The 18,800-nt window shown below is 34.6% G+C and overlaps 1 protein-coding gene and 1 non-coding gene across 2 annotated transcripts; one reads left to right on the top strand and one right to left on the bottom strand.

Moving 5' to 3' along the window:
- Positions 1 to 1,093: 1,093 nt before the first annotated feature.
- Positions 1,094 to 1,165, top strand: TRNAH-GUG (transfer RNA histidin (anticodon GUG)). The gene has a single exon. It is a non-coding gene; the product is annotated as a tRNA-His (tRNA).
- Positions 1,166 to 4,622: 3,457 nt separating this feature from the next.
- Positions 4,623 to 6,425, bottom strand: LOC125875224 (exocyst complex component EXO70H1-like). The gene has a single exon (XM_049556327.1). The coding sequence runs from the start codon at positions 6,423 to 6,425 to the stop codon at positions 4,623 to 4,625; it is 1,803 nt and encodes a 600-aa protein (XP_049412284.1).
- Between the last annotated feature and the right edge of the window lie 12,375 nt (positions 6,426 to 18,800).

Below are 18,800 nucleotides of genomic sequence, written 5' to 3'. Positions count from 1 at the left end.
GGGAACATTTTTTTGACTCAATCGTCCTAAACTTGGAGATCAAATTACAAAGGCATAATACATAAATTAGACCCTAAACTTGACTTCGAATGTTAAGTATGACCTCTAACTTTCAAAGTGCACAAGTAGGCACTTTAACTATCCAATTCTTAAACAAAAAAACACACGAATCCAACCTGGCATGACGCGTGGTTGAGACGCAATTCAGGCGCGTCAGGGGTATTTTTCGAGGCCCACAACAGTAAAAAAAAGCGAAAATGACAATTTTACCCTTAATGAATCCCTTTTAAATATATCTTTATTTTTTTTCAAATCAAAATCCCATTTTTCTTCTTCTTCCTAATTCTAGTACTCAAGCTTTTTTTCTCTTTTTGTGCACAATTTCTGGTCGTTTTTTATGTAATGGCTTCTCATTTTTTTTTGTCATTGTGTAAAAAAAGCTATAATACGACCCTACCCTTTTGTATTTTAATTTATTCTTTTTTTTAATTATAAAATACGTGTAATTCTTTAATTACGTGGCAGCCACTGAGTGGCTCAATAAGCCACGTAGGAGCGTTTGTATATCACACAATTTGGCTGTTGGATTCGCGTGTTTTTTTGTTTAAGAATTGGATAGTTAAAGTGCCTACTTGTGCACTATGAAAGTTAGAGGTCATACTTAAAATTTGAAGTCAAGTTTAGGGTCCAATTTATGTATTATGCCAATTACAAAACCAATAGCATGAGGTAAATGATAAGTCCATTGTCTGTGAAAATATCATATGTTGGTGTAACCTTTATGTAACTGAGTTTGTGTATTATTTCTCCTCCGTTTCAATTTGTTTGTCTTAATTATTTTTGGAAACTCAAAGGATATTTTTCTTTTTACAACTCTTTCAAATTATTTAGTACTAAATATTGTACATTAGTATTAGATACTGTGATTCATAATGTATTTTTTTTTTTATTTCAAAAAAGTTCTGAATTCATGTCGAATATTCATTAGTTTAAAGGTTGTACATCGAATCAAGCCAAACAAATTGATAAGAAAGAGTATCAAATATCAAAGATGAAAGTCAAAATATAGGAAGTTGGAGAAATTTGTCGTGTAGTGGCTGTAGTTTAGTGGTAAGAATTCCACGTTGTGGCCGTGGAGACCTGGGCTCGAATCCCAGCAGCCACAAAATGTTTTGCTTGTTTTTTTTTTTTGTTCTTCAGCTTTTCATTTTCATTTTGTGTTTCATGCTATATTGATTAGGCTCACCAATTTGGGCCTCCTAATCAAAATAGACCCAATTTACAAGTACATAAAATACTCATGACTCATCTAGGCCAATTTAATTATTTTAAAGAGAAACTTGGATAAATTCCACTAGTTTAGGAGCTAATTACTTAGATACACTCTAATTTGCAATATAACATATTTTCTCAAATTTTAGTGCAATCAGATACGTTCAAATACATGTATCTCAAAATACATGAGGTCAAAATTAGGTGTAATTTGTTCTTAATACATTGTATTCAAGTGAATTCGCATGTATTTAAGATACATAACAAATCTCACTCGCCTCTCTCTCATCTCGATCGTCACTCTCTTATGTATCTAGTGTCCCATATACATGCGAATCACATCAGATACATGTATCTAGTGTGATTAACATGTATCTTAGATCATAACAAATCTCACTCGCCTCCCTCCCCATCTCACTCGCATCTCCCCCTATTTTAGTGTATTTGATAACAAAAATGCATGTATCTAAATGCATCTTCCTTAATATATGGTAGAAAACTCTTAATTAGTGATAAAATACGTAATATTTTGAAAGTATAGGTAATAATAGTAAATATGGTAATTAAGTATGTCTAATTATGTAGTTTCTCCTAAAAAATAACACAAATTCCATTAGTTCTAGGCCTAATTATGCGCTTTTACTCTAGTTTTTGAAATTACCTTTTGTACCACATTTACTTTGCTAGATATATGTATCTGGCATACTCAGATACACTTATAGCAGATACCCTGTATCCAAATGTGATTCACATGTATCTTGGATACACTTACACTCTCGCTCGTCTCTCTCCTATCACGATCGTCTCTCTTCTTTGTCGCTTGCCTCTCTCCCTCTCTCAATCGCCTCTCTTCCTATGTATCTATATTTCAGAATGTATCTGGTGTTACATATACATATATCTAGTGTGATTCCATGTATCTAACTTAAAGTCTAGCATAAAATTATTAATTAGTGAGACAATATGTAATTATTTCAAACTATAAATCAAATTAGTATTTATAATAGGAATTTTGGTTTTTGGGCCGGGTCATGCTAGGAATTAGATATCTTTTCCTTATTTTTTTTAGAATCAAAATGTTATTTGTTACAATTTTGCCTCACGTATGACAAATTTTGTTTACACAAGTACACAAAGTGTTGTTATTAATGTGCTCCAAGTATGACATATAACTTGTGCTTGTCAAGACCTAATTTTAAAAATGTATGTCCTAAATTTGAACTATCAACGTCTTCATAAGTTTTAGACCTAGGTACTTGGAATTGGGAGTAACTTTTACGAAGTTTTAACTATAAAACTTCGTTCTCACCAATATTTTCAATTTTTATTTTTTTGTTTTTAGTCCATTTTAAAAAGGACAAGTTTTTAGTCGATTTTCAATTTTCTCTGTTTCAATTGTTTTTTTCATTTTTAGTCCATTTCATCAATATACCAATGTATTTGAAATCGTTTTTAGTCCATTTTCCACTAGGATAAAACATGATTTTTACCCTATTTTTTTACACTGATTCAATCAAAATATTTGTGAAAATAGTCACTGAATATATATAAATGAGAAATTTCAATAGAAAAATAACCCTCAGAAACATGTGATTACAAAATATTTAGAGCAATCTTATATAATTAAGTTCATTAGTAGTAATTAAAGATGAACTACTTATGTGATGAATAAACAAAATTCATCACTCCAAAATGCCTTATCAAACAAGAGAAACGAAAAGAGTTGGATAAAATTAAACGAGATATTATAGTTTAAGAATGTTTCTTTATGTTCTCCGATTGTACGATGACAACCAAGAAGCATTGCATATTGTCTGAAATTCGACCTTTAATGAACGAATCACACATATTGAAGTAAATTGTCATTATATTCGAGATAAAACTACTTTTTCTAGTTATGTTTCCACTCATAATATCTTTAATAAGGTGTCACATTAATAGGAATTCTAGGCCTAATGTATTAGGATTTGGGTAGGGGAATTAGGAATTCTGTTATTTTCTTGTGTATATATAGATAGTATAACTAATGAGATGGGGTGAAATTTTTTCCAACTATATTATGCTCTCATTCATGATTCTTTGGATTTTTAGGAAAATATTTTCTTTCGTATCCAATTATCCCTTAGAAATATAATGCGTCCTTTTCACCCAAAATAAAATATTTGAAACCTATATTGTATTGTATGTATTACTAATATATCTAAGTTGAAGGAGTTTTATTTTTTAAATTGAGTGTATGGGAAAGGAAAATAGGCGAGAGAATTATAAGGTGAAAATTGAAATTTTACTAATAAGATAAAAATTTACATAAATAATCAACTGAGCTATTAAAATTTCCAAAAGAATAATATTAACATGTCAAGAAAAAATCTAAGATGGAGCACGAATTTTCATTCAATTAAAAACGCTTGTGTTTTCTTTTATCAGTATAAGCACACGTAAACATAATCATTAACATAATGACGTCCATATATATTTATTTCCTAGAAATATTATATTGTCCTTATATTATTTATTTTTTTAGGTAATAATAATGACATCCTTTTGAGTAAACAATCCTTCCCAACGATTTTATTTTTTTTGGAAATTTTTACAAATAGCCATTGTAATAAACTTAGTTATACTCCATTATTATGTTTCCTTTCATTTTAATCCATTTTAAAAAGAATGTCTTTTTCTTGTTAGCAATTTTTAATTACAACTTTTCAGCACTACAAATTTAAAATCATAAAATAAAAAGAATAGTTTGCTATATTTAACATATTTTTAATTTTATACCAACAAAACTTCATAAAAAAATATCTCAAAAACTCTATGAAAATCAAATTAGGTCTGAACGAACGAATCAATATTTTACCACCAATCACAAGTTTTAATGTTCGACGTAGTATTCATACAAAAAGATTACAATAAAAAAATTCTTTATTAACCACCATCTATTTCAGAGATCCCTATGAAAATCTTCATTTGTCTAGGTACTATCTAACATGTCATGCCAAAATTTAACTACTATTTTAAAACATCTTTTTTTTTCTTTCTCAATCTTAACGTTCATTTTTTGCCTATCGAAAAGAACATTTATTATAAGAAGCCGTCCAAGCTTTTAATTTTTCATTGGAATTAGTCAACTACTCTACTAAAATAATACTTAATACAACAAATAAAAACACACAAATATGTAAAAGACAAAATGATTTATATATTTAGTTTTGTTGGTCAGTTCCATTCAGTATAACGTTTCTATGCATAATTAATTACATACAAATTAACAAATAATTTTTTTTTGTTTTATCTACACAAACTCTTCTCTTTTGCATCGTAAACTTTCAAATACACATAATTTATCGACCTTATGATGTTGATGTTGATGTTGACACGGACGGTGAATATGACCTGCTCCACCCCATACTAGAATCCGAAAAACAAGCACCATGAAATAAATCCGATAAGTAATTTTGTAAATCATCGGGGGCAAATCGGATAATTGACTCTGTTCCGATGTCCAATTCTCCTCGATACGTCTCGTAAAACGCTTGATATATCGAAATAATCTTACTAGCCAATGATATTTTGACGTGGTCGCGGAGTTTTGGGTCAGGTATGACCCATGAACTTTGTTTTCGATACACCTCCTCAAAACTCGAGTTGAATTTGATGAAGCATTCCTTCAGTTCTGACGATGATATTTCAGTCGTAAGATTCTCAGGTATTGATGTAACTACTTTGCTCCACCCTGTCCTCTCGTACTTTGACATGTACTCTTTCACCTTCATTTCGTGCTTTGAAATCCATTCGGATCCAAGTAGGAGCTTCAAGTTCGATTCCCTAACCTTCAAAACGACGTAGTTTAAGTTGTTCGCAAGGAACAAATAGGACAACCCTACGTCCTTATATAGTTGTGCTTTACCATCAAGTTTACATAGAAGGACAAGCACGAGCCACGTGAGTCGTACTACGATGGGGGAGGATGGAGAGTCCCCGTCCCCTGATGTAGGACTCAAGTAGCAAGACTCCGACAACATTTGTATTGACATAGGGGAGGAATCAACGACTATATCAGAAATCGCACCACTATAATCACCAAGGAAAACAAGATAGTTCATGACATATTGAGTTAACGGGTGAATTCCACCACCAAGAACCACCTTCGAGGAATCTTTTTGAACGGCGGTTTCAAACTCAGACAACATAGCTCTTATGGCATCACCGAGCTTACCCAGTGATGCCATTGCCTGAGCTTTGACTACCGCCATTGAATCAAAGGTGAATATCGATTCGAGCTCAACCCAAAGCTCACAAATAATTTCATAGATATCCAAGACTCTAAACATTTTCTCCGGAGATAACTTCTTGAACTTCATCACCATTTCCGGGAACACGAACAGAGTAAGAGCACCATCATTAGCAATCTCTGAGAAACACGAATCTCTAATGTTTACAGAGGAAGAGAATACATAATCACAGAGAATTCGTTCTCCGCGAAACAGAGCATTGACAGCAATCTTTACAGAGCTCAACCAATTCTTGATTTTCATCTCCATTAATTCCCAATCCATTTTCTGAACTTGGTAAGAATTCAATTTTTCAATCCCCAAGTAAAACAGAGTTTCATCGATGACTGATTTTCGATTAACTTTGTATAATTTTACGCATTCTCTTCCATAACCAGCACAAATCATACAATCAGCAATGGCTTTCAAATCAGCCATGACAGATTCCGAAACTTCGTCTTCCATTGATGATTTTGAAGCTCTTGATGACGACACCGTTTCATGATCAAGAAAGTAGCTACTACCCGATAAAATAGTGTAGAATTCTTTCTGGAGTCTCTTAATAGCAATTTGAATGAGATTATGAGCTCGAACGAGTAGTTTAGAGGTGGAATTATCTTTAATAACGAACTGCATCGCGTGTTGTAAATCGTTAACGGATTCAAGAAGGCGTTTGGCTTCTAAAGGGTTGTCGCGAAAGAGATTTGCGACTCTGTTATAAGAGGTAGAGGTAGAGACAGAGGACGCGTCGAGATCCCATTTCTTGATAATTGATTGAGAATTTTGTATTGTTTCTTCCATTAAAGATTCAGAAAAAGAGGTGGATGATGATGAATAATTATGTGAAGATGATTTTGATGATGAGAAAAAGGGAGTCTTCATTTGTAGTTTGTTGTTTTTTCCAAGAAAGTTTTGTTGTTTCTTTCGAGAGAAATGAAGAGATGTGTAAAGGGAAAGAAGAGGGAAATACAGAGTAATGGGATTGTTTGAAAGGGGAAAGGATGGATATATATATACATAGTGATAATGTTCGTGAGACAAACCAAAATTTGAAGTTTATGAGTTCGAATTTCTAGTTTTTTTAAGTTATTGGGTTGTTTTCAATTAGTAATTTATACATATTTGGTGAATTTTTTTTACTATACATTCAAAGTTTGAACAAAAATTACTAGATTTGACCGAGCGCATTAACAACACATTAGTTTCACCTATCATCAAAGCGACCACTTACAAGTATCATATTTTTGTAAGTTTGCTATCGGAATTATCATGTGTTCACCAATTATTTATCAAAATACACCTCAGTTATAAGTTGTTTCCTTCTTCCTATTTGAAATAGAGATAAATATTGAAAACACTCTTAAACTTGACGTGAATTATTATTTTAGTCCCCTAACTATTGACAACCTTAAAAACACTCCTCTTAAGTCATTTGTCATCCACCTATGCGTATATGTGGAGTTTTCTATTGATGTGGCGTACACATAAATATGAGTAAAAAAAGAAAAAGAAAAAAAACATTTAAGTAACTAAATGTTAAAATTTAGTGAAGAAGTATTTTTTTAATTTTTTTTTCTTTAACTCACTCCATCCGCTGCCCAAGTACCCCAACCCCACCACCCACCTCCACAACCTCACCCCCAAATTTTTAAAAAATTTTAATTTTTAAAAATACTTTTTATCCAACACCATCGAGTACCTCGATTCCCCTCCTCCCTAAAAAAAATTACTTTTAAAATAAAAATATATTTTTTCTTATCCCACTCCTCTTCCATCCAAATTAAAATAAAATTAAAAGAATATTTTTGGAGATGGGCGGGTAGTGAGGTGTGAGGCTAGGGGTACTAGGTAGGGGATGATGAGGTGAGGTGTTAAGAAAAATAATTTTTAAAAAGAAAAAAAGTTATTTTATCTTCTTAAATTGCTAAATTCTTAACCTTTAATTGTTTATATATTCTTTAAATATTTTTCTGTTACATATATCTATGTGTACGCCATGTCAGCAGAAAATTTCACATATACACACATATGGTATAAGAGGGGTGTTTTTAAATTCACTTAATCAAAAGGTTGTGAATAGTTGATGAACTAAAATAATAATTCATACCAAGTTTAGGGGTGTTTTCAATACTTATCTCATTTAAAATATCATCATTGTTCAAGTGGAAAAATGAAACTATAACTGAGATATAGTTTAATTAACAGTTGATGATAGTTCAAAAAAAAAACTTAAAACTTCATTAATAGAGGTTAGAAGCATACTGAATTACAGAGAGAAATCAGAAGGAAGAGAAGAGAAGAAATATTATTGAGCTGAATGATTCTACTGTTACATTGAATCTGGTCACTTTACATTGTAGCTTAATATCTATTTATAGACTGTAGTATTGTAACCACTTTCTTAACTAACTATAGAAGCTTCTAGAACATTCCTAACAACTTAACTAACTCACACCATACAACTTGCTTAATCTTCAATGTTGATCAACACTCCCCCTCAAGCTTTATGGTTGAAACACATTCTTCATTCCAAGTTGACTCATTAAGCTGGTGTATTGAACCTTTCCCAAACCTTTAGTTTGTGGATCAGCTAGTTGGTCTTTAGTGTTTATGTGTTGAGTTTTCAGCATGCCTTGACATGCCTTGACAGATTCTTTCTCTAACAAAGTGACAATCAATGTCAAAGTGCTTTATTCTCTCATGAAAGATTGGGTTAGCTGCAATCTGAATACCTGCCTTGCTACTACATATCATATTTACTGGTGTGGTTACCGTGACTCCCAACTCTTTGTATAGTCCAATCAACCAAGTTATTTCAGTTGTACATACTGCCATACTCCTGAACTCTGCTTCAACTGAGCTCCTTAAAACTGTCTCCTGTTTCTTTGACTTCCAAGAAATTAGACCTTCTCCAAATTTCACCAAGTATCGTGTAACTGATCTCCTAGTTTCCATACATGCTCCCAAGTCAGAGTCACAGTAAGCTGTAAGTTTAGTAGTGTCTTCTGCAGGCATTAACATGCCTAATCCAGGTGCTTCTTTGATGTATCTGACTACTCTAAGAGTTGCATTCATGTGTGACTGCTTAGGACAATGCATGAATTGACTCAAGACTTGTACTGAGAATGCAATATTTGGTCTTGTCATAGTCAGATACAAGAGCCTTCCCACCAGCCTTTGATACTTTGTAGTGTCTGTTAGTATGTTGTCACCTTCAGCTATCCCTTCATTGACATGCTCATCATATTGAATTGATGTGAACTTTTGATTCATTTCTAAAGGTGTGCATGCTGGTTTTGCTCCCCCTAGGCAAGACTCAAATATCAATTCAAATGCATACTTCCTTTGTGACATGAGTACGCCTTTGTACTTAATTCCTAAAAAGAACTTTAACTCTCCTAAATCCTTCATCTTGAACTTCTTCTGAATGTCTAGTCTAGTGTCACCCAGGAGTTGTTGATTGTTTCCAGTGATGAGCAAATCATCTACATAAACCAACACCACAACAATATCATTTCCAGTGTGCTTAGTATATAGTGAATAGTCATAATGACTTTGCTTGAATCCCATATCTACCAAGGCTTCAGTTAGCTTTATATTCCATTGTTTTGGTGCCTGCTTGAGTCCATATAAGGACTTGTGTAGTTTGCAGACCTTGTGAGTTTCCCTCTGTCTGGCAAACCCACTAGGAATAACTATATAGACCTCCTCAAGAAGATCACCATTGAAGAAGGCATTATAAACATTCATCTGATAGATATACCAACCCTTGGATGCAGCAAAGGCCACAATAGATTTAACAGTCACCATCTTAGCAACAAGACTGAAAGTCTCTCCATAGTCAAGGCCTTCCTTCTGGCTAAAACCCTGTGCAACCAATCTTGCTTTAAATCTTTTCACATCCCCTGAGGAAAGGTATTTGATCTTGAAGATCCACCTACAGCCAATGGGCTTCTTTCAGGAGGGAGATCCACTATACTCCATGTGTTGTTGCTTTCTAATGCATCTATCTCCAGCTACATTGCCTTAACCCAAGCATGATCAACATCAACCTGTTGAAATGACACAGGCTTACACAAAGCTGAGTAGGCTTGAAAAACATGTTGATAGGACTGAGATAAATGAGTGTATGAAAAATGATCAGCTATAGGATAGGAACATGTATTTCCTTTGGGCTGAGTGACAAAATCCTGCAGTCAGAGAGGAGGCTTGCTGATCCTGCTAGACTTTCTAATGGAAACATGTAAATAAGCAGGTGGTGATTGGACTGGAGCCACTGGAGTCACTGGAGTCACTGGAGCCATTGGAGCCACTGGATAAGACTCACCATTAACAGAAACATCAGCTAGTGAGACACTTGCAGAGTCATCTGGTGGTATTAGAAGATCCAGGACTGGAACATAGGATTTGATGATTCTTGTACATGCTTGAAAGGGAAGAGGTGTTCTTCAAACACCACATGTCTGCTTACAAAATATGACTTAGCATAGAGATCAAATAAGATATAACTTTTCTGTGTTGAAGAGTACCGCATAAATACAACTGAGATGGCTCTAGAGGAAAACTTGTGCAACACTTTAGGACATGTAGCATAACAAAGACACCCAAACACCCTGAGATGCGACAAAGATGGAGGATGCATATAAAGCCTCTCATATGGAGTTTGAAACCCAAGTATTCTTGAAGGTAGCCTGTTCAAAATATAGACAACAGTAGACACACATTCACACTAGTACCTGAGTGGGATAACAACTTGAAATCTAATAGACCTAGCTATATTTAAAATGGCCCTGTGTTTCCTTTCAACTATACCATTTTGCTGAAGTGTGTACGCTCAAGAGGATTGATGGGCAATGCCAAGTTAACTTAATAGAGCCTGAAAGTTGTGACTAAAAAACTCAGAGCCATTGTCTGTTCTCAAAGTTTTAACACTGGTTGAGAATACATTTTTAACTTGAGTAAGAAATTGTTTCAGTACAAATATGGAGTCAGCTTTGGAGTTTATCAAAAAAATCCAAGTATATCTGCTATGGTCATCTACAACTGTAACAAAAAACCTTTTTTCATTATAAGTAGGCACTCTGTAAGGTCCTCAAATATCACAATGCAATAGTTCAAAAACAGTGCTGGACATAGTAGTGCTTAATGGAAATGGAATTTTTGTGTGCTTGGCAACAAGACACACTGTACAATGGAATGATCCTTTCCATATAAGGACCTAAGAGACTCATGTTTCTGTATTATGTCAAGAGGTGCATGACCTAACCTCTTGTGCCATACATCAACTGAATCAGAAGTAACAGGTACAACAATAGACTTAGTAACAGACTTATCAAAGTTTTTGTCACTAGGACTCCTACTACTATTCACCAGCTTCTTTGGAGCTTGAGTTGGTCCTCCTCCTTTTAGTATGTAGAGTCCATGTTGTTCTTTACCAATCCCCTTCACCTGACCATTTGAGAGATCCTTAAACATACAAAAGTCAGGAAAGAATGCTACCATGCAATTAAGTTCCTTAGTGATCTTGGACATTGATAGTAAGTTAACTCTGAAGTCAGGAAGATATATGACATTTGATACAGACTGGTTTGCCAACAGACATGTACTACCAATGTGAGAGACAACATAGTGTTACCATTAGGTAAGTAAACCTTATTGTGTGCATCAGTAATAGATACAGTACTAGTGTCTAATGTGTCAAGATCTGAGGTGATGTGATGAGTAGCTCCAGTATCTACTACCTATTCACCTGCATCATATGAACACAAAAAAGCAAAAATATGTATACCTGCATCTACAGAGGCCACCTTGGCAAACGATTCTCCTGTGCTATCACCTCCAGTCTTGAATAATAGCTGGAGAATTTGTTGATATTGATCCTGAGTAAAGAATCCTCCAGGAGGTTGAGCTGTAGTTGAATTGATTCTTGACTCAGTGCCGAGAGGTGTATCAACCTGATTAGCATGAACTCCAGTAGTCAGGCCTTTCCTCTTTGACTTGAAGTCAGCTGGATAACCAACAATTTTGTAGCATTGTTCTTTGGAGTGACCCTTGCATCCACAATGATCACATTACAATAAGTGCCTCATATTCTTGTAACTACCAGATGAACTTGAACCACTACTATAACCTCCACTAGCACCTGATGCATTGCTAGAAATTCCTCCTTTGAATGAGCTGGAACTTGTGTGAGAAGTTGAATTCATATTACTGTACATGGTTGTGCCTTCAATTGAACCAAGTCCTAAGTTAAGTGAACTAGTATTTGCTAGGCTTCTCTGATACACTTGGTCCATAAGGAGAGCATAAGCTTTGTTCAAAGTAGGAACCAGTTATCATGAGAATTTGACTTCTAGGTGGTGAATATGACTCATTAAGGCCCATAAGAAACTGAAGAAGTCTCTGGTACTCATAATGTTCACCAAACTTCCTTGATTCTGGACAAGGACATGAGGGACAGGGTATGAAAGCATCATATTCATCCAGAGATCTATCAGTTTGGAGAAATAGTCGACATTTGACATTGTACCTTGGATGAGAGTGTGAATTTCCCTGTGTAGATGAAATATCCTAGATCCATTCACAGTATCAAACCTTTCTCTCAGATCCAACCATACCTTACGAGCATCTGATGCATAGACAACTGAACTTAGCAGTCCATGTCAAACAACATTCATGATCCAGGATAAGACTACATCATTACAATTTTCTCACTGATCATGTAATATTGTTTGAAACATGGATTTAGGAAATCTTCCATCAACAAATCCTAATTTGCTTCGTCCTACAAGTCCAATTCTAAACGATCTACTCCACAGTGCATAGTTCTCAGATCCAGTTAATTGAAGGGAAATCAAAGAGCTACCTGGAGTGTCTGTATATTGTAAAAAGAGAAGATGATTATGATCGATCACTGGAAATGAAGCCAATGAGTGTAACCCCAGTACTTGTGCCTTCAGTAGTTGATTCAATTGCCATTTGTATAAGCTAGGTCGTAGTTGAATTCAACCTTTGATGCTTCCTTGTGAGTCACCTTTGAACAGGGATGAACTCTGAGCATCCAGTGGTGAAAGCTACAGCAGAATTAGTCTTCGATCAGCTGCTTTGATACCATGAAAACTCCAATAATGGAGGTTAGAAACATACTGAATTACAGAGAGAAATCAGAAGGAAGAGAAGAGAAGAAATATTATTGAGCTGAATGATTCTACTGTTACATTGAATCTGGTCACTTTACATTATAACTTAATATCTATTTGTAGACTGTAGTATTGTAACCACCTTCTTAACTAACTATGGAAGCTTCTAGAACATTCCTAACAACTTAACTAACTAAAACACATTATAGTTTAAACAACTTTTGAAAAAAAAAACTTAATTACTATATATATAAAAGAGGGGCAACAACAAAGGTTGACAGCGAATCGAAGATGAAAAGGGGTGATATCATATTTTTATGTTGGAGTGATTTTTTTAAAAATAAATAAATAAAGAAGAACTCATAAAAAATGATACCGTCATAAATATATTTTAGATAATCAAAATTGATATAATAGAGATTTCACAGCACTATGTTCCTTATAAGAGTTTGTCTATTTTTTTTAATCATTTTTTTTTTGTGTAAGTAAACATTTTATTTACCAAGTGAACGTTACAAAGCAAAATTAGCCGGTATGAACATAAGCTCCATCCTTACTAAACCAACATTTCATATCTGCTAGCTATGTCTATGGATAATTATTCAAATTGCATAATCTAGTAGCTATTCTAGAATACCTTATACCTCTCCCATGAATGTCTTGAATTTTTTGTCTGATCAAGAAACCTGTTGCCTGCTGCTTTTGTTGAAAGATCCTAGCATTACGCTCTAACCATATATGATAAATTGTGCTGGCCATTGCCATTCTATATACAAGTGTCCTACTGCTTTTTCCTTTCATGTGTTTTACTGCCCTTTGTATCTCATTAATCCAGTTCATTGCACTNAGTAGAGCTTCCTTGGATGCTATCATTCCTTTGTATCTCATTAATCCAGTTCATTGCACTTCTTGATATTCCTTGCCACTATAGTATACCCTTCCACACCTCTGCTGCATATGCACATTGAAAAATCATATGGTCATGATCTTCATCCACTAGTTGACATAAAGTACAAGTTAGCACTTGCAGAACTCCCCATTTTGCCAATCTGTCTTTTGTTGCAAGTCTTCCATTCACTGCCAGATACATGATAAATAACCATTTAGGAGCTCCAAAGTTTGTCCAAACTAGTGATCTCCACTCTACCTTCTCCTTTGTACCTCTCATCTGCCAATATATATTACTTATGTTGTAATGTGTCATGTTTCTTATGTCTTCCTCAGTGAACCCTGCCTCTTGTAAATATTTTGCAGCCTTCAGGATCCTCTGTACCACCTAAGAAGCTTATTGAGCCTGTATGTTCCAAATACATGTTTTCCCATAGTAACTATGTATCTAGACAACCCATAACTTGTCTTTTTTCTGGCATAAGTTCCACAACAACTTACCTCTTGCTGCTTTGTTCCATGTATATATATCAAGAAAATTCATTCCACCACTTGCTTTTGGCCAACAAAATTTGTCCCATGCAACTAAAGCTTTCCTGGATGTCTCAATATTCCCTGTCCATAAGAATCTTCTGCACATATTCTCCACTGCTTGAATAACTTTCTTTGGAAAAGCAAAAATCTAAGCCTAAAACATTTGAATTGCATACAAAACACTCTTGATGAGTTGAGCTCTACTTGCATATGATAAGAACTTTATTGTCCAGCTTGTGATCCTACTCAACATCCTGTCCAGTAAAGGTTTACATTGCAATATGAAAACTCTTTTAGTACTCAATGGCACTCCAAGGTACCTAAATAGTAGATCACCTTTTACATATTGTAACTCTTGTAAGATTTCCTCTTGCTGCTCATGTTTTACTCCTCCAAAGTAAACACTACTCATTTCCACATTTGCAACCAAACCAGAAGCCTTAGAGAACATCATAAAACAATTATTGATACACATTACTGATTTTAGGTCACCTCTGCAGAACATCAGCAAATCATCAGCAAAACTCAACTGTACTATTTTTTGCTTCTTGCATCTAGGATGGTAGTGAAACTCAGGTTTTTGGTGCAAGGTCTTTAAAATTATGGTCAAATAATCCATGGCTAGCACAAATAAATAAAGAGACATTAGATCTCGTTGTCTTACTCCCCTCTTTGCCTTAAAAGGTTTTGTGTTGTGTCAATTTACCTGGATAGAATAAGTGACTGTGGTGACACATTGCATAATTCATTGTATGACTTTAGCTGGCATTTGAACCTCTTCCAATATCTGCTCCAAGAATATCCATTCCAAGGAATCATATGCTTTTCTCATGTCTACTTTTACCATACATCTCCTGAAAATTCCTTGTCTACTATATCCTTTGACCAATTCATGACTTAATATCACATTATCATTCAAAGCCCTTGCTGGCACAAAAGCTGATTGATTTGGATTCACTAATGTTTTCATAACAGGTTTTTGCCTTGCAGTAATGACTTTAGCTGTGATTTTTTATAATGTTGAGCAGCAGGAAATTGGCCTGTACTCACTGATTTTGGTTGGATTCTGCACTTTAGGAATGAGAGTTACATTTTTACAATTGATTGCCTTGTACATTTCCCCTATATTAAAGAATCCTAGAACAACTTTAACTATCTCCCCCCCCCCCACCACTGGCCAAGCTTTCTTGAAAATAACAACATTAAGTTCATCCTTCCCCGGTGCTTTAAGATCATTTATCCCCTGCAGAGCAGATTCCACTTCCTTTCTTGTAACTGGAGCTGCTAATTTCAGTTGTTGCTATCTATTAAGCTTTCCACCTTCCTTCATTATTTGTTTATCCACACTCGGCAGCCTAGTTTCATTCTAACCAAGCCGTTCCTAATAAAAGGTAATAGCTTCATTTTCAATTGCCTCCTGAGTATGTACACTTATACTTGCAACATTTGTAAGGCTAGATATAGTATTCTGTGCCAGCCTGTTCTTCATGTGAGCAAAGAAATAACTTGTATTTGCATCTCCTAGACTCAACCATTGGACCCTTGACTTTTGCCTCATAGCACTCTCCTCAATTAAATTCCATTTCTCCAGTTGTTGTTTTAATGCCTTTTCTTGATCTTTATTAGCTTGCGCATGCCTGTGATCTATCATGTCATGTTGGATTTGTTGCAGTTGTGTTCTAATACTTTGAATCTTGTCTCTAACTCCTCTGAATTCTGTATTATTCAACACTTTGATGACTCTGATAACCCTTTTGAGTTTCCTCCATACTTCTTTCATGCTCCTTTATTCTCTCCTTGCCATGCTTGCTTTACTAAAGGTAGAAATCTTTCATGCTCTGCAATACAATTAAAGAATCTGAAAGCTTTATACTTCTTGTGGCTTACCTCATCTAATACCATCTTCAAAGGAGAGTGGTCAGACACCCTTGATCTGAGTATAGTAACCTCCATAGTTGGCATTTGTATAATCCAATTTGCATTCACTAAAGCCCTATCTATCCTACTACAAGTGTGACCATTCGACCAAGTGTAAGTACCCCCAACTGTCTTCAACTCATGCATACCAGTGTCACTTAAGAATTCATTGAAATCTTTTACTTCTATATCTTGTACTTGACTACCTTGTGGTCTGTCTTCAGCTCGCTATATTGCATTATAATCTCCCATGGACAATACGGGACCTTGAGCTGTAGCAACCAATCCCCTTAGATCCTCCCACAATCCCAATCTATCATGAATGGTATGTAATCCATAAATTGCCACAAACACAAATGCTATTCCACTTCCTTTAACTTTTATGTTAGTTTGTATGTACTGAGCAGTCTTACTTCCCACTACACAGTCCACATACCTAGGATCCCATAATATCCAAATTCTACCCTTATAGTATAAGCATAGTTCCCCTCATATCTCCATCCTAGTGCAACTTTCTGAATTATTTTATTAACTAATCCTTCCTTTATTTTATGCTCTAGTATAGCTATAATACTAACATTATTTTCCCTCATAAACAACTTTAATTCCTTTTGTTTATAAGGTTTATTTAGTCCTCTAATGTTCCAGGTGACTAGATGCATGAGCTCTTATGTTCATTCCATCACCTTCACCCTCCTTGTGCATATGTTGGCAACCTCTCAGACCTGTGCTTCCTTGATTATACACATGTATAGTATCAAACCTATTCTGCATCATCATCTGCATATCATGTGGTTTACTTGTGCTTCTTCATGTTGCTTTTGATGGCGTTTGCTTCCATGTCTCCCCTCCAGGTGCTGCTACTTGTTCCTTAATTTTTGGTACCTTTGCCTCCCCATTTGTACTAGCAGCCATCCATTTAGTTACTTTCCTTGCCTGAACTTTCCCCACTTATTTTCCATGACATTTATGCCCCACTTTCATGCATTTAGCACAATACTCTGGTACCCATTCATATTGTACTTCTTGTTCAAATACCCTTCCATTGGGTTCTTCAACTTTTAACTTTCTAGGCAATTCCCTGGCCACATCCATTTCAATCAGTATTCGAGCAAAAGATATTCGATCAACTTTAGTAGTGCATTCATCTGCATATAATGGTTCTCCTAAACCACTACTAATCTTGCTCAAGGAATCCATACTCCAACAACTCAAAGGCAAATTTGGGTATTTCGCCCAAATTGGTATTGTCTGTAAGACTTCTTTGTTAAAATCAAATTCAGGACTCCAAACCTTCACAATGATAGGTCGATTATTTAGCATATGTGGTCCTGAATATAACACTTCATTTCTATCATCCATATTAGCAAATCGCACTAAGAATTATCCGTCATTATGGTAATACACCTTAGGCTTACTCACAATATTAACTTGTAAAGCTATGTACCTTTCCATTGCAGCTATGGTAAGGTGATTCCCCAACAACATAGAGAATGAGGGCTTGCTTCCACTCCTCTGTTGCTTTGTCAATTTCTTCCTTCTTTAACTCAATTACTTTTTCTCCATTCTTCATGACAGGAGTTATATAGCTCAGATTCATCCCTTTAGCTGACAGCCTATTTGAGTTGAAGAAATTTACCCATTTCTTTTCCGGCTCTACTTTCTTTGGGTCTTGTATGTCACTACCTTGACTACTCCTTATTTCACCTTGAGATTCTTTGTCGCCATTTGCTTCCTTTTGTGTTGTTCCAATAGTGTTTGTGGTTACCTCCTTCGTTGGAAGAGGTGGCCACTGTTCCATTGAATCCTGCCCAGCCCTATCCTCCATTCGTATTTTACACTTTTTATTCCTCTCCTTAAATGAAATATACAAATAAGAGAAAAACATAAATTGCCATCTGAAGTTGTCTCGAATTTTCAAAAAGACACCTTGACTATACGGGCGTCCTATTATCCCCCTAAACAATTTCGAACTTATATTATTACATCATTTTTCGATCAGTTTCAAATTTTAAAAAACAAGTGTTTTCATACACCAATCATTAAGTGACACGTATTAATTTAATGGCATAATACATATATTGGACCCTAAACTTGGCTTCAAATTTTAACTTTGACCTCCACCTTTCATAGTGCACAAATAGGCACTTTAACTTGTATAAAATAGAACAAATAGACACACATGTCCTACATGGCATCCTACATGTCATTTTTTGTCCTACGTGGTGTCCTACGTGTATTGTGCCATGTAGGACTCGTGTGTTTACTTGTTCTACTTTATACAAGTTAAAGTGCCTATTTGTGCACTATGAAAGTTGGAGGTCAAAGTTAAAATTTGAAGCTAAGTTTAGGGTCCAATATATGTATTATGCCTTAATTTAATTTGAAATATAATTTTTCTTCATTTTAAGTTTTTCTTTATTTCTCTCTTTCTCTTTATCTTACTTTTTAACTTATTTTAGTTTTAATTTCATTTTAAATTCTACTTCATCTTCCACCCTCCTTTTCAAATATAAAAATAAGTCATTTTAAAAAAAAATGATCAATATTAAAAAGTATGAGACATAAAAAAGGAGATAGTAGATATTAATTATAAACTTTGTAATTTAATGTAAATTTGGGTATTCTTTAAATATGTTATTTTTATTTTTGAAAATAGCCGAATTAAGAACCAAAATCGAATGGTCTTGATCCGCGTAAACTAAGATAGCGTTTGATTATAATTTATTTCTTTTTTAAAAAAAAGTATATTTAAGTGAATTTCAAAATGTGTTTGATC

The sequence above is a fragment of the Solanum stenotomum genome, chromosome 8 (assembly GCF_019186545.1).
Source record: "Solanum stenotomum isolate F172 chromosome 8, ASM1918654v1, whole genome shotgun sequence".
NCBI lineage: Eukaryota > Viridiplantae > Streptophyta > Magnoliopsida > Solanales > Solanaceae > Solanum > Solanum stenotomum.
The sequence above is the reverse complement of the archived record's forward strand: the minus strand, read 5'-3'. Positions and strand labels throughout refer to the sequence as shown.

Coding starts and splice junctions, on each gene's coding strand:
- LOC125875224 (XM_049556327.1), bottom strand. CDS start 6,425: ATGAAGACTCCCTTTTTCTCATCATCAAAATCATCTTCACATAATTAT.